The sequence below is a fragment of the Podarcis erhardii genome (assembly GCF_964252035.2).
Source record: "Podarcis erhardii genome assembly, chromosome: 10".
In the NCBI taxonomy this organism is placed as follows: domain Eukaryota; kingdom Metazoa; phylum Chordata; class Lepidosauria; order Squamata; family Lacertidae; genus Podarcis; species Podarcis erhardii.
In genome coordinates, this window is record NC_138500.1 from 68,652,509 (window position 1) to 68,665,099 (window position 12,591).

At 41.5% G+C, this 12,591-nt stretch overlaps 1 protein-coding gene across 2 annotated transcripts in view; it reads left to right on the forward strand.

Annotated features, from left to right (window-relative positions):
* Positions 1-12,591, forward strand: part of LRRK2 (leucine rich repeat kinase 2) — an 82,817-nt gene that overhangs the window by 66,624 nt on the left and 3,602 nt on the right. For both annotated transcript variants that reach the window (XM_081878454.1, XM_081878455.1), the window contains 9 exons: positions 1,650-1,820; positions 2,743-2,843; positions 3,043-3,237; positions 4,626-4,819; positions 5,231-5,300; positions 6,494-6,678; positions 8,421-8,573; positions 9,165-9,373; positions 10,991-11,065. In XM_081878454.1, coding sequence (XP_081734580.1) covers positions 1,650-1,820; positions 2,743-2,843; positions 3,043-3,237; positions 4,626-4,819; positions 5,231-5,300; positions 6,494-6,678; positions 8,421-8,573; positions 9,165-9,373; positions 10,991-11,065 — 1,353 coding nt within the window. The remainder of the gene's footprint in view (positions 1-1,649; positions 1,821-2,742; positions 2,844-3,042; positions 3,238-4,625; positions 4,820-5,230; positions 5,301-6,493; positions 6,679-8,420; positions 8,574-9,164; positions 9,374-10,990; positions 11,066-12,591) is intronic.

Genomic DNA, 12,591 nt, shown 5'->3' on the forward strand with positions numbered 1-12,591 from the left:
TATAGGACACACTTTTTCCACTCCAAAAATGAAGGGGAAATGTGTGTGTGTCCAATGGGGCGAATGCAGGCTTTCGCTGAAGCCGACCCCTCTCGTTCTCCAGGCTTCAGGAAGCTCTCTGCAAGCCGTGGAAGGGCTGCGCGAAGTCGCCCAGCTCTCCCACGGCTTGGGGAGAGGTGCCTGCACCCGAAGCCTGGGGGCGCGCTGAGCTCAGCGCCCCCCAGGCTTCGGTCTTAGCACAGCTCTCGGCAAGCCGTGGGAGGGGTGCGCGAAGTCGCCCAGCTCTCCCACGGCTTGGGGAGAGGTGCCTGCACCCGAAGCCTGGGGGCGCCGCTGAGCTCAGCACCCCCCCAGGCTTCGGGCTTAGCGCAGCTCTCTGCAAGCCGTGGGAAATTTGCACCCAGAAGCTTGGGGCGCGCTGAGCGACTTCGCACAGCTCTCCCACGGCTAGTGGAGAGCAGCCTGTTCTGGGGGCTGGGGTCGGGGGAAGCTCGGGCTTCCCCTGCCCCAGCCCCGCACCTGGGGGGGGGGGATTTTTTTCCCCTTTATTTCCCCCCCAAAAAACTAGGTGCGCCCTATGGGGCGAAAAATACGGTAAATTTTCCAAAGCCAGTGACCAGCCTGACTCTCCCCATCCTAAGGGGAAATTGTTTTAAAGTAAATGATTACTCTTTTCCATTTGGGAACACAGGGTTAACTCCTGCTTCCTAGAACCCTGTCAGGGTCCTGCAGGTAGTGATGGCAATTTTTCATCTTCATAAGCCTTTCCTTGAGCATACATGATTGCTTCTTTTTCTATGTCTCTGTAAAACCACTGAGCAGGACTGTTTAGGGATACAGAATAAGATGTTTCAACATGTGTTATTTTAATAAGCTGGCTTGCAGTCCAATCCTAGTCATGTCTACTCAAAAATAAGTTCCATTGGGTTAAATGGTGCTTACTTAATGTATTTTTAATCTTTGTTGGAAGCTGCCCAGAGTGGCTGGGGAGACCCAGCCAGATGGACGGGGTACAAATAATAAATTATTATTATATTATTATATTACTCTCCGGTAAGTAGTGGTGGGGTTGCATCTTAAAACAGGCACAGAATCTTTATTGAATTTGAAAAACAAAATCTGCTTTGCATGCAGACGGTCCCATGTTTAATCCTGAGCATATCCAGATTTGGCTGGAGAATCCCCTGACTTGAGAGCCATTCAGTGTAATCTACTGAGCTAGATAGACTAATGGTCTGACTCAGTATAAGTCAGATCTCCATATTGCATTAGTATGGGACAGTCTCTCATGGCCAAAAGTTTCAAATTACCTTTGGGTTGTTGCTTGTTGGCTCCATAGCCAGCTTGGACTTTGAGTAGATGTATGAGAGCCTGTGTATAAAGTCTTTCAGTGACTTTCTTATTCTCCTTTGCATATTACGCTTCTGTGGAAAGAGAGACAGAGACTGAGTGTAAGAGATGGCTTTTCTTATTAACGTTCATGATTGCTTTCTGGAAGCTCTCGGCTCTTTTTAGGCCCTAAATAGTTGGTGTTCGTGTGAAGTTTCTTATGTCGCTTAACATAACTTGAGATTCCTAAATTAAAACAACAAATTCAGCAGCAGAATGGCAAGAAGCACAACAATTAATGACTTGGGTATTATTTTTAGGCTTCAGAGCACCAGAAGTTGCAAGAGGAAATGTTATTTACAACCAGCAAGCTGATGTTTATTCATTTGGCTTGCTCCTGTATGACATTTTAACAGCTGGTGGGAGAATATTAGAAGGCATGAAATTTCCTAATGAATTTGATGACTTAGCTATCCATGGAAAATTGCCAGGTATGTTTACTTCTGCTAGTGTTCAATACAGTGGTTGTTGCATGAGCAGTAGACAGTAGTGAAAGCCAAAAAGGCGGAAGAGGAAAGGTTTGAAATAAAGATATCAAGTGGCCTGGAAACTGAAGGCACTGCAAACATACTGTGCACAGTGTTCCATTAAAACCAACAGAAATTCAGGGCAGCTAATACTGTCTGGCTCAACCCTTGCTGTGTAGGTTTACAGAATATATTGTGCCTCCTTAGTTATGTTGATATACTCAGGTTGTTCACTGGTGGTTTATTTTTCATTATTTAATGTCCTTCTCATATAAGATGGTATGTAGGACATTATGTGTATTATGTGTGCACACAATTCTGCATGGGTGGGGGTGGTTCATTCTAACATTAAAGCAAGATTAATGAAATATTTGTGTAAGAGAACAAGGTTACATAACAGTATTAAATAACAGTGTACCATCCACTGCTTGGAGTTCATGAGTCAGGACCAATATTTTAAAATCTGTAATTTGTTTAATTCTCTGTGTCTTGATGCTGAGAGTAAATTTTGGGCTCTTCTGTGAAAGGACCAAGACTTAGCAAAAAACCACGTCTTATACACAGAAAAATAAGGTACTTATGGGAGGGATGTACATTCTTTTCAAACCCATTTTGACTGAAGGAATTCTTGCAGTAAGCAAGAATTTAAAAGCAATTGATTTTACTATAAAAAGGTAAAGGACCCTTGGACAGTTGAGTCCAGTCAAAGGTGACTATGGGGTTGCGGCACTCATCTCACTTTCAGGCCGAGAGAGCTGGTGTTTGTCCACAGAAAGCTTTCCAGGTCATGTGACTAAACTGCTTCTGGTGCACAGAGGACTGTATACTTAACACTGGTCTGTGTAGTTCTTTTTCTTCATCTGAAATTCAAAAACTTAAATTCTAGATCCTGTCAAAGAATATAGCTGCACCCCCTGGCCAGAAGTTGAAGATTTAATTAAGAAGTGTTTGAAAGAAAATCCTCAGGAAAGACCTACATCTGCTCAGGTAGGCATTTACTGTGGGTTATGTGTTTATGACTGGAAAAGACCATCTGATCTGCTGTATAAATGAATGTGTCATTAAATGCCTTTCTAAACAATACAGTATATGCAGTATTGGCAGTGCATTTTATTACTGTGGTGTAAGGAACATAATGTATAAGGAGCCATTACTCACTGTTGCTACTAATGTGGTATTTCTGCAGGTTTATGATATTTTGAACTCCGCAGAACTGGTCTGCTTGATGAGATACATCTCAGTACCCTCTCCTTTTGGAGCAGATTGCATGGTTGCTACAAATCCAAGTTGTAAGAAGACAGGAATCTGGATAGGTAGCGGAAACTTAGAAGCAGCACAGATCTCCTTTATTGATTTAAATTCAGATGGACACAGGTGTCAGGTAGGTGTAAAAGCTGGTGCTTAATACAAATGCTTCAGTCCTGGTAGATGCAGAACTTATATAATAAACTTCATGCCTTAGCAGAATCTCAAAGGACAGTTAATTCAGCATGTATATATATTTGCATGCCATAGGAAGGTTTGTTTTGTTTTGCATTTTGTAATGGAGATTTCTTTTACATCTCAGATCTATCAGTCTCATAATAGCATTCAATTACATACAGTGGTGCCCCGCAAGACGAATGCCTCGCAAGAAGAAAAACTCGCTAGATGAAAGGGTTTTCCGTTTTTCGAGGTGCTTCGCAAGACGAATTTCCCTATGGGTTTGCTTCCTTTTTCTTAAAGCCGTTAATACCCGGGGAATCCGTGCTCCGCAAGACAAAAAAATCGCAAGACGAAGCAACTCGCGGAACGAATTAATTTCGTCTTGCGAGGCACCACTGTACTCAATTGGTAAAGGAACAATAATTGTTACCATAGCAGTTACAGTTTTCAATGTTAGCCTAGCAACAGTGAGTCCTATCTTTTAAACCTCTTTATGTGTCAATAAGTGCTATAATCTTACAGGCATATAAAACATTCAATGAAAATGTATGGAAGGTACCCTGACTTAGAAAAAAAAAAGAATAATAATAAAATGCAACTTCGAGAGGTTTGGTTGTTTTTTTAAATTGTTGAGAGAGAAAAAGAGGACAGCCCAAATGAGATAATAGGAGGCAGGCTCAATGTGGCTTTTCGCTGGAAAGAAGTCAGAGCCCTGAACTGGAACAAGGGTTCTGGTTCAAAATAAAAGAACATGTGTTTCAGGACCACAGTCAGCAACCATGCAGTAGAGCCTAGCATTCAGAGGTAGGCTTTTCGAGCTACTGGGACTTGGCCAATGGAAGCTATGCAGGGCTTTCTTGGTCCTCAGAGGAGATGGCAGTCTATCAGCCTTCATAGATAAAGGTACTTCCTCTGAAGGCTGCGTGTAGAATCTGGTGCTTTGTAGGCTTACTCAGGATGGGCCTAGTGAGTGGATTCATTTCCTCCTTTGAGCTGCTACTCCTTGGACCTTCAAGAATCCAGGTTCATTACTACTATGAGCAGAGGAAGGGCAGCAGGGAACTGGTCACTTACGGTAATCTTTGCTCCTTAATGTACTGCTGCTTACAAAAACGTTCAGAGAAAGGGAAAGTGGACCCGACCAGCTGTCCTTAGAGAAAAAAAAGCATTTACATGTTCCATAGCCCCATGGTAGCTACTAATTTTGGAAATATAAAGTAGTCAGTCGGATGGCTCTTTTTCTAGAATTCAAGGGAATTGGTAAAATAAAAAGATAATAATAAGACTAATCTGCATTTATGTAATTGTGTCCAGATGTTTACTATATATATTGTTCCCCACCAGGAAATTGCAGATAACAGAGTATTGTGTATGGCCTTGGTAACTCTTTCTGCAGAGAAGGAGAACTGGATTGTAGCAGGAACTCATTCTGGTTGTTTGTGGGTCTTTCACGCAGAAGAGGAGAAGCCCAGGCACCAACTTCAGAAGATGTCGGATTCTGTCACATGTCTTTACTGCTACTCTTATGCAAAGCAAAAGTACGGTTGTATCTAAGTGTAGATGAAATTTCATAATAGATTTATAGTTAGAAAAGTACAAAAAAGTCCACCCAGAAATAATTTTACATACCTGTGCATCTCATACCTACATATTCAAATAGCTTAAACGGGTGTTGTGAGAATTATTATCACCTTTGTGCAGGTGTCTAATTGCAATATTACTTGAAGGGTAGACTTTTAAAAAAGGAAGTTGAGTGCATTTGATTTGTGCTTCCAGTCATAATATTGCACACATGTATGGTGCATCTCACTAAAAATTATGCTTGTGTAATGGTTCATTTAGTATGCAGTGAACGGTTATTTCTATAAGAATCATGCAGTGGTTTAGTAAGATATATATAATCAGTTTATTTCAATGATATACTTGCAAAATTCCCTGTTTACTTTCAGCAAACAGAACTATTTTTGTGCTGGTACAGCTGATGGACAGCTAGCGGTTTTTAAAGACACAGCAGTAAAGGTACATCTGCAACACTATCTTCCAGTAATTCTGAAGCAATGAAACACATACATAGTTTTTGATGAACTTCCCCCTTTTCATTTGTGTTGAAAGGTTAGAGGTCTTTCTAAAACACAGTGGTGCCCCACAAGACGAACGCCTCGCAAGACGGAAAACCCGCTAGACGAAAGGGTTTTCCGTTTTGGAGGCGCTTCGCAAAACGAATTTCCCTATGGGCTTGCTTCGCAAGACGAAAACGTCTTGCGAGTTCCTGCGGGGTTTTTTCCCCTTTTCCCCCCTTTTCCTAAGCCCTAAGCCGCTTAACAGCTGATTGCTAAAAGCCGCTAAACCGCTAATAGCGCTAATCCGCTAAGCTGTCAATGGGCTTGCTTCGCAAGACGAAAAAAACGCTATACGAAGAGCCTCACGGAACGGATTAATTTTGTCTTGCGAGGCACCACTGCACTTTGACAGCAGATGTTATTGAAATATCACTGAATAGGGAAGCCACATAAAGGCCCCTTTCACACATTATGGTAAGCCATAGCCTGAAACAAATTATGGGTTACCACAAATGAGCAGTGGGCTTTTGCACAATGATCAAATCATGGCTAACCTGCTCCTCTCTTTGCTTATAAATATAGTAAACTGTACAAACGGCTCAGGAATTTTAATCAAAATCCATTTTATAAACAATGTTAAATTCATTTATAGCATTACAGAAGAATTGTGGATCATACGCAGTGAGTTTCATTCCTTCACTAGTCATGTTTACCTCTTCAACAATTGCGTCTCCTCATATTTTCTCATTTTCCATAATGCTTATGAATGCATCTTGGTTTATATTTAAGTTGTTTATGCTTAGATCTTTTAGATTCTGCATATCATATAAATGGTATCCCAGTATTTTTTTTAATGTCATTATTTTAAGGTTTCAGACAGATTTTACATATGTATATAGTTTTAATTTTATCAGTGTTTAATTGTTTTAAATGATTGTTCCCCCTATATTTTTAGCAGTTCTTAATTTTATTTGTAAACTGCTTTGAGTACCGCCAGGGAAAAAGGCAGGGTATTTTATTGTTGTTGTTGTTGTTAGTGTTGAATGACCATGCAACAACAATAACATTTAAAGTTATGTATATCAGCAGGGACTGGTGTTTTATTCATGCCTGGAGATTTTTCTCTCCGATATTTTTTTGCTATATTTCCAGTGCAAAGATGCTGCACCTTTGAAGATTTTACAACTTGGAAACCGCAGCACCCCACTTATGTGCTTAAGAGAATCTGTTTATTCATGTGAAAAAAATACAATCTGGGGAGGTTGTGGAACAAAGATTATATCATTTTCTAATGACTTCTGCGTCCAAAAAATCATTGAGACGAAAACAAGCCAAATGTAAGTTCATTTGTTTTAATTTTCACTACATGCCTTTGTCTCTTTTGGTTGTGTTCTTTAAAATACATCATTTTAAAAGTATCTTGCTTTTCTTTTTGCCTGGTACTTCTCTTTACAGTTACCCTATCTGCATCTTTTTGGTGGAATGAGGAGAATAAGATTCTCCTCGCCCAACCATGAGAAACCTTATTTGGCCTTATCACTTGTAAAATATAAATTGTGTGATAAGGTGAGAACCAAACAGTTTACAGTTTCCAAACAAATGCTGAGTGTCTTGCATTCATATGGCTGAGGGTCAGGGAGTCCCAAGTACTTTCACGCTTGCATAAACGCTGCACACCTTTGTCAGATGAATTTTCCATTTATTTCTATTATGCTGATCCATGTGTATTTCTTATAAACATCCTGGAATACACTTTTTTTGCAAACTCCCACTGATTTTTTCTTGTGAACTTTGGATGCCCAGAAGCTGATCTGAACAAATCCATGGATGTAGTCTTAAGTGACATCAATCGGCAATAAATCAAGCCCTCATTGAGCATACAGTGGTGCCCCGCAAGACGAACGCCTCGCAAGACGGAAAACCCGCTAGACGAAAGGGTTTTCCGTTTTGGAGGTGCTTCGCAAAACGAATTTCCCTATGGGCTTGCTTCGCAAGACGAAAATGTCTTGCGAGTTCCTGCGGGTTTTTTTTCCTCCCCCCCCCCTTTTTCTAAGCCGCTTATCAGCTGATCCGCTAAGCCGCTAATAGCGCTAATCCGCTAAGCCGTCAATGGGCTTGCTTCGCAAGACGAAAAAACCACTAGATGAAGAGAATCGCGGAACGGATTCTTTTCGTCTTGCTAGGCACCACTGTATATAAACGTTTGCACATTATCTGCACGTATCTACATCAGAGGTGGTCATGTGATGCCCTCCAGATGTTGTTGAACTCGTAACTCTCATTGGCCCCAGCCAGCATTTTCAATGTGCAAGGATTATAGGAGTTGCAGACCCTTCAACTTACAGATACTAGGCTGGGTATAGAACCGTGGTTCCCAACGTGGGGCACACACCCCGCAGGGGGGCAATTTGATTTTTAAGTGGGGCAATTTAAGAATGCGTTATGAACAGTTAATGTCCTTCTATGCTTCCTCCACGTGAATAGGAGTTCACTTTTTGAATAATAATAATAATTATACGTCACAGGGGAACATCAGGGTTTTAGAGATGCTTAGGCCAATAAAAGGTTGAGAACCACTGGTATAGAACATGAAATACACCACAACAGAACAATGAAATTCAGAGCAAGGGCAGCTGAAAAAGCAGAGGAAGCCAACCAACCATCAGCTAAACCAACAACTATTGGGGGGGGGGAAATAATTTGGCACTAGAGTGATGGCAGTATTGATGCCAGTCAGACTTAGTTTGGACACACATTAAATTCAAACATGTAGCCACTGAGGATAACTCTGAATATTGGCCAGTACCCAGAGATTTCTGTGTAAAAGCAGAAAGTACTTACCTGTGTGAGCTGGTGCTGCGGAAGGGAAGTATCCTCTCCCACTGTGGCACACATTTTTCTGAAGGGTACCTTAACCCCTAGGAGCGGATTTTCAGGGGAGGAGAACAGCTCTGGATGTGGAAATTCTGCAGGAAGTTTTTTCAGAGGTGTCTATTGTAAACTTTCCATCTTTGCAAACATATGTTATATGTTCTGTATTATCGTATATCAATCTGATTTTTTCTTTTCTGCCCCTCAGATTATGCCACAGGGCTCACAGTGATGCCAATATCATTTCAATAGCAGTAGACAAATCCATCTACTTGGCGAAGAAAAATAGCTATTTTGTGGAAGTTTGGGATAAAAAGACAGAGAAGCTTTGTGAACTAATCGACTGCATGCATTTTCTAAAGTGAGTGTTTGATATTTTGTGTACAGCTGTCACAGAGAAGTCAGGGATATCAGGGGTTGTTAAGCTGATTTTAAAAATGTGTTCCACAAGCGAAGCTTTAATAGTAAAAAATAAATAAAAAGTCTTCCAGATGACCTGTTTGTCCTGATTGCACAGAGGTTATACAGTGTGGTAGTTATCTGATACATTCCTGTGCTTTTCCCCATCATTTTTCTTACTGTAATATATTTGCCCATTTAAAGTGGATTTGTAGCTCAAGAGTGTGGTAGAGATTTTGCTATGTATTACAATGCACAAACTTTTCTTGTAGGTTTATTATGAAGGCACACTTTATTGCAAGAAGCACTCAAACTGGGCAGTTGTTCTCACAGGCAGGAAGTGACCAGAGTTTGCTAGGCGTCTGCTTTTAGTATTCTAAATGATAGTGCAAAGAGAGACTAGGAAGTCGGTGTAGCTTAAAGCATTTCTGTCCTTCTTTCAGTTAAACAAATGGCCGCTTAATGAGATGCTTATGTGAAAATATACGGGAAACGAAAGGAAAGGCATGACCCATTGCAGCTTTTAATATACAATGGTATCATACTGTTTTAGGGAGGAGGTGCCAAACCTGAATAAAGAATCAAAACAAGAAGTTGCTATTTTGGGAAGAGTGAAGAGCATCTGCCTGCAGAAGAATACAGCCCTTTGGATTGGCACAGGGGGAGGACATATCTTGCTGCTTGACCTCTCAACTCGTCGGCCCATAAGAATAATAAGGGATTTCTGTGATTCTGTTAGATTCATGATGACAGCCCAGTTAGGTAAGTGAAGGCTTCACAGAAAATCATCATAGTCCCAGGAATGAAATGTATTTATGTATGGCTTATCCTTTGCTTCCTTCAAGGAACCGAGCACACATGTTTACCATTTTCATTTTTACTTTACACGCATATGTGTTCAGTTTTTAACATTTGATCCATGGCCATATTGAACCATTTTGAAAGTACAGTGGTACCTCGGGTTAAGTACTTAATTCGTTCTGGAGGTCCGTACTTAACCTGAAACTGTTCTTAACCTGAAGCACCACTTTAGCTAATGGGGCCTCCTGCTTCCGCCGCGCCGCCGGAGCACGATTGCTGTTCTCATCCTGAAGCAAAGTTCTTAACCTGAAGCACTGTTTCTGGGTTAGCGGAGTCTGTAACCTGAAGCGTATGTAACCCAAGGTACCACTGTACTGCAGCAAATCTACCCTCATATACCTTTTTCACTAACCTCCATTATTAAAATTAATGTGTGTTAGTTGAGCAAGACCACTTTGCTTGTGGGAAACGCATCTGCAGTCTCCAGTTCCCAAGTTAGATATTAATAAAGATATTTTTCATTGCTCTACCCACATGATTCTTACAGTGTCATCCTACTCATGTCTATTAGAAAGTAAGTATTGTTTTCAGTGGTAAGTGTTTCGACTCAAAACAAAAAGTCTGAACATTAACTGCAGTTGGTAAGGCTTACTGTGGCTTGCTGCATGAGCTAAAAGTCGAGCTCTGAAGTCTCCTCCTCTTGATTGTAAAAACCTGAGTATGGAATTTAGAGCAATAGTACTATTTGTCATAATTCTACAATACGTGCTGTCAGGGAACTGACATCAGAACGAGAGGTGGAGGCAAGGCTCCACAGTGATGCAGGAGAGGGGACCAGCAGGGGGGAAGGAATTCAGCGTAACACTGGTAGGGAAGGGAGGGAAATGGTGGATTCGGAGAGAGGTCTCCAAGACCCTTCACCCGAGACTAGTGGGGAGAGCGCGGACACACCTCTGCCTTCCCCTTACTTGCGCAGACGAGTTCCGCGCAGGGAGAGTAGGAGGAGACTTGGCGTCAAACAGCTCTTATGCTGGAAGAGGTTCAAGAAACGCCCACTGACGGATTCTGCAAGTGACTGACCGGCCACGGAGTGTGAGCTGTCAGCCGAAGCATGGTTGGCCAGGCAATCTAACCAAAACTGAAGGCAACTTACGCACAAGTAACCCCTTACAACCATTACACGTGCTGTAGTTTATTTTTGCCCTCCGCACTTTCTTGATTGTTTATTTTCTTGGCAGCCTTCCTCAAGTGCAGCCTTAAATTATAATACTTTGTCAAAGTACAGGGCCTGAATCTAAAGAAGCCTCAGTTTGCTTCTACTTACACGAAGAAACTTTCCTGCTTTCCTCCAAAAGGCCCTGTCAAAGGTTTGGGGGTGGCATTAGAGACTACAGTCAAAGGGATAGGACAATCCCTGCCGCTGCTGCCAATGCACGCATTGAGATACTTTCCATTTGCACACAGAGGGTGGGGCTGGATCCAAGCCGATGTACTTTTAATACTGAAACTGTTTCGTTACTAATTAAAGTTTAACTTTGGATACTGGATTATATCTTACTTTTGTTTGTTTGGTAAAAGGGAGCCTGAAGAACGTAGTTCTGGTGTTGGGCTACTGCCATAAAGGTGAAAGCAAAGACAACGAATACGCCACAGGTAAGGATTAGTGCCTTCTGTATTAAACATTTTAAAGGGAATCTGTACAGCTTTTGTGAGATCATGCCATGATAATATTTTCACCGCTGTTTATTCACTCTTCTGCTCCTGCTGACTCTTGGCAAGTTTATGTTACACGGCGTCAATCATACACAACAGAATGCGATAATACACAATAGAAAGCCCACATAGTCTTTCCGGGGACCATTTCTGTCTACCCAAAGTTTTAATATGCCACATAGCATGCTGATTAACTAGGAGTGCAGACCTTTGCAGACTTATTTCCAGGTAAGTGTGTAGGATTGCAGTTTACTGCTTAACTTGTTGACTAAAGCATTCTGATGGATAGCTATTGTTAGGTCCACCAGTCAAAGACCAAGGTCCAGTTCAGATGTAATGGGAAACCTTGGTTTTCTGTTGTGAAGCACAATTGTGCAGGGCTCTTCATACATGTTTCACTGCTCTTCAGTGAATCAAAAAAGGGGATCTAAAGCTCTCACTTCTGCTTTGAAACTTATCTCTGTTCTTGATTATGTCCAAATTCAGGCTTTGTTTATAAAAGGTACAGAACAGGAGACTGTGGTTTTCCATTATGTTTGAATCAGGCGTAAATAACCACATACAGTATAAAGTGCCCTTGTGAGGCTGTAGGTCCATCCAGCCCAGAACTCGGCAAATTCCTTCACAGAATAACCTGATACGCACCTCTTGGACTAGCACAGATCAGAACTTGGCTTTGCCCTTGTCTGAATATTGTGATGCAGTTCATGTAAGCATGCAAGATGCTCATTTAAATAATTGCTTTGAGAAGATTTTAATTTAAATGTTCACAAATTAATGCAAAAAATCAAATGGAATTGTGGGTAAAAGCACGCAAAAGTGATTCAGGCCATAAATGCAGAGTTGCCCATCACTGCTCTCAGGCCTCAGGAGGCAGAGGTCTTTCCTACCTTCTGCATGCAACCACGTAAAAGGTTGGATCTGCCTGGTTAAAAGTCAGGACTTTTCTCATGTGAGGCAACCATGATTAGTATTTCACTTACAGATACCATAGAACTCTGAGATCAGGAATCCCACTCACGTGTGGGTCTCATATATGCAAGATTTTCCTTTCTTAACCAGACTGATGAAAAATAAGCTTGGAGATAAATTTTGCCCACATGAGTCTGCTGCCATTATGGCTAGCTTGTCCCTTTCTCACACTTGGGCTACATGGGAACTGTGGTTTACCTATCACAGAGCTACATTTCCCAGCACCCTTTGCAAACGGCTGTATCCAGGAATTTTTGCAGAACTGAGGCTGGGTACACACCGTACATTTAAAGCACATATTGCTTGCCATTAACAATGCAATCCTATGCCTGTCTACTCAGAAGTAATCTTATTGAGTTCGATGGCACTTTTCCCCCAGTTGTGTGCATAGGATTTCTGCCCAAGTGACTGTTTCAGCTCCTGTTTCTAAAGTTTCTAAAGTCCAATTTCTAAGTTGCCCAACAGCTGGAAAAATGCTTGAGATATATTTCCTG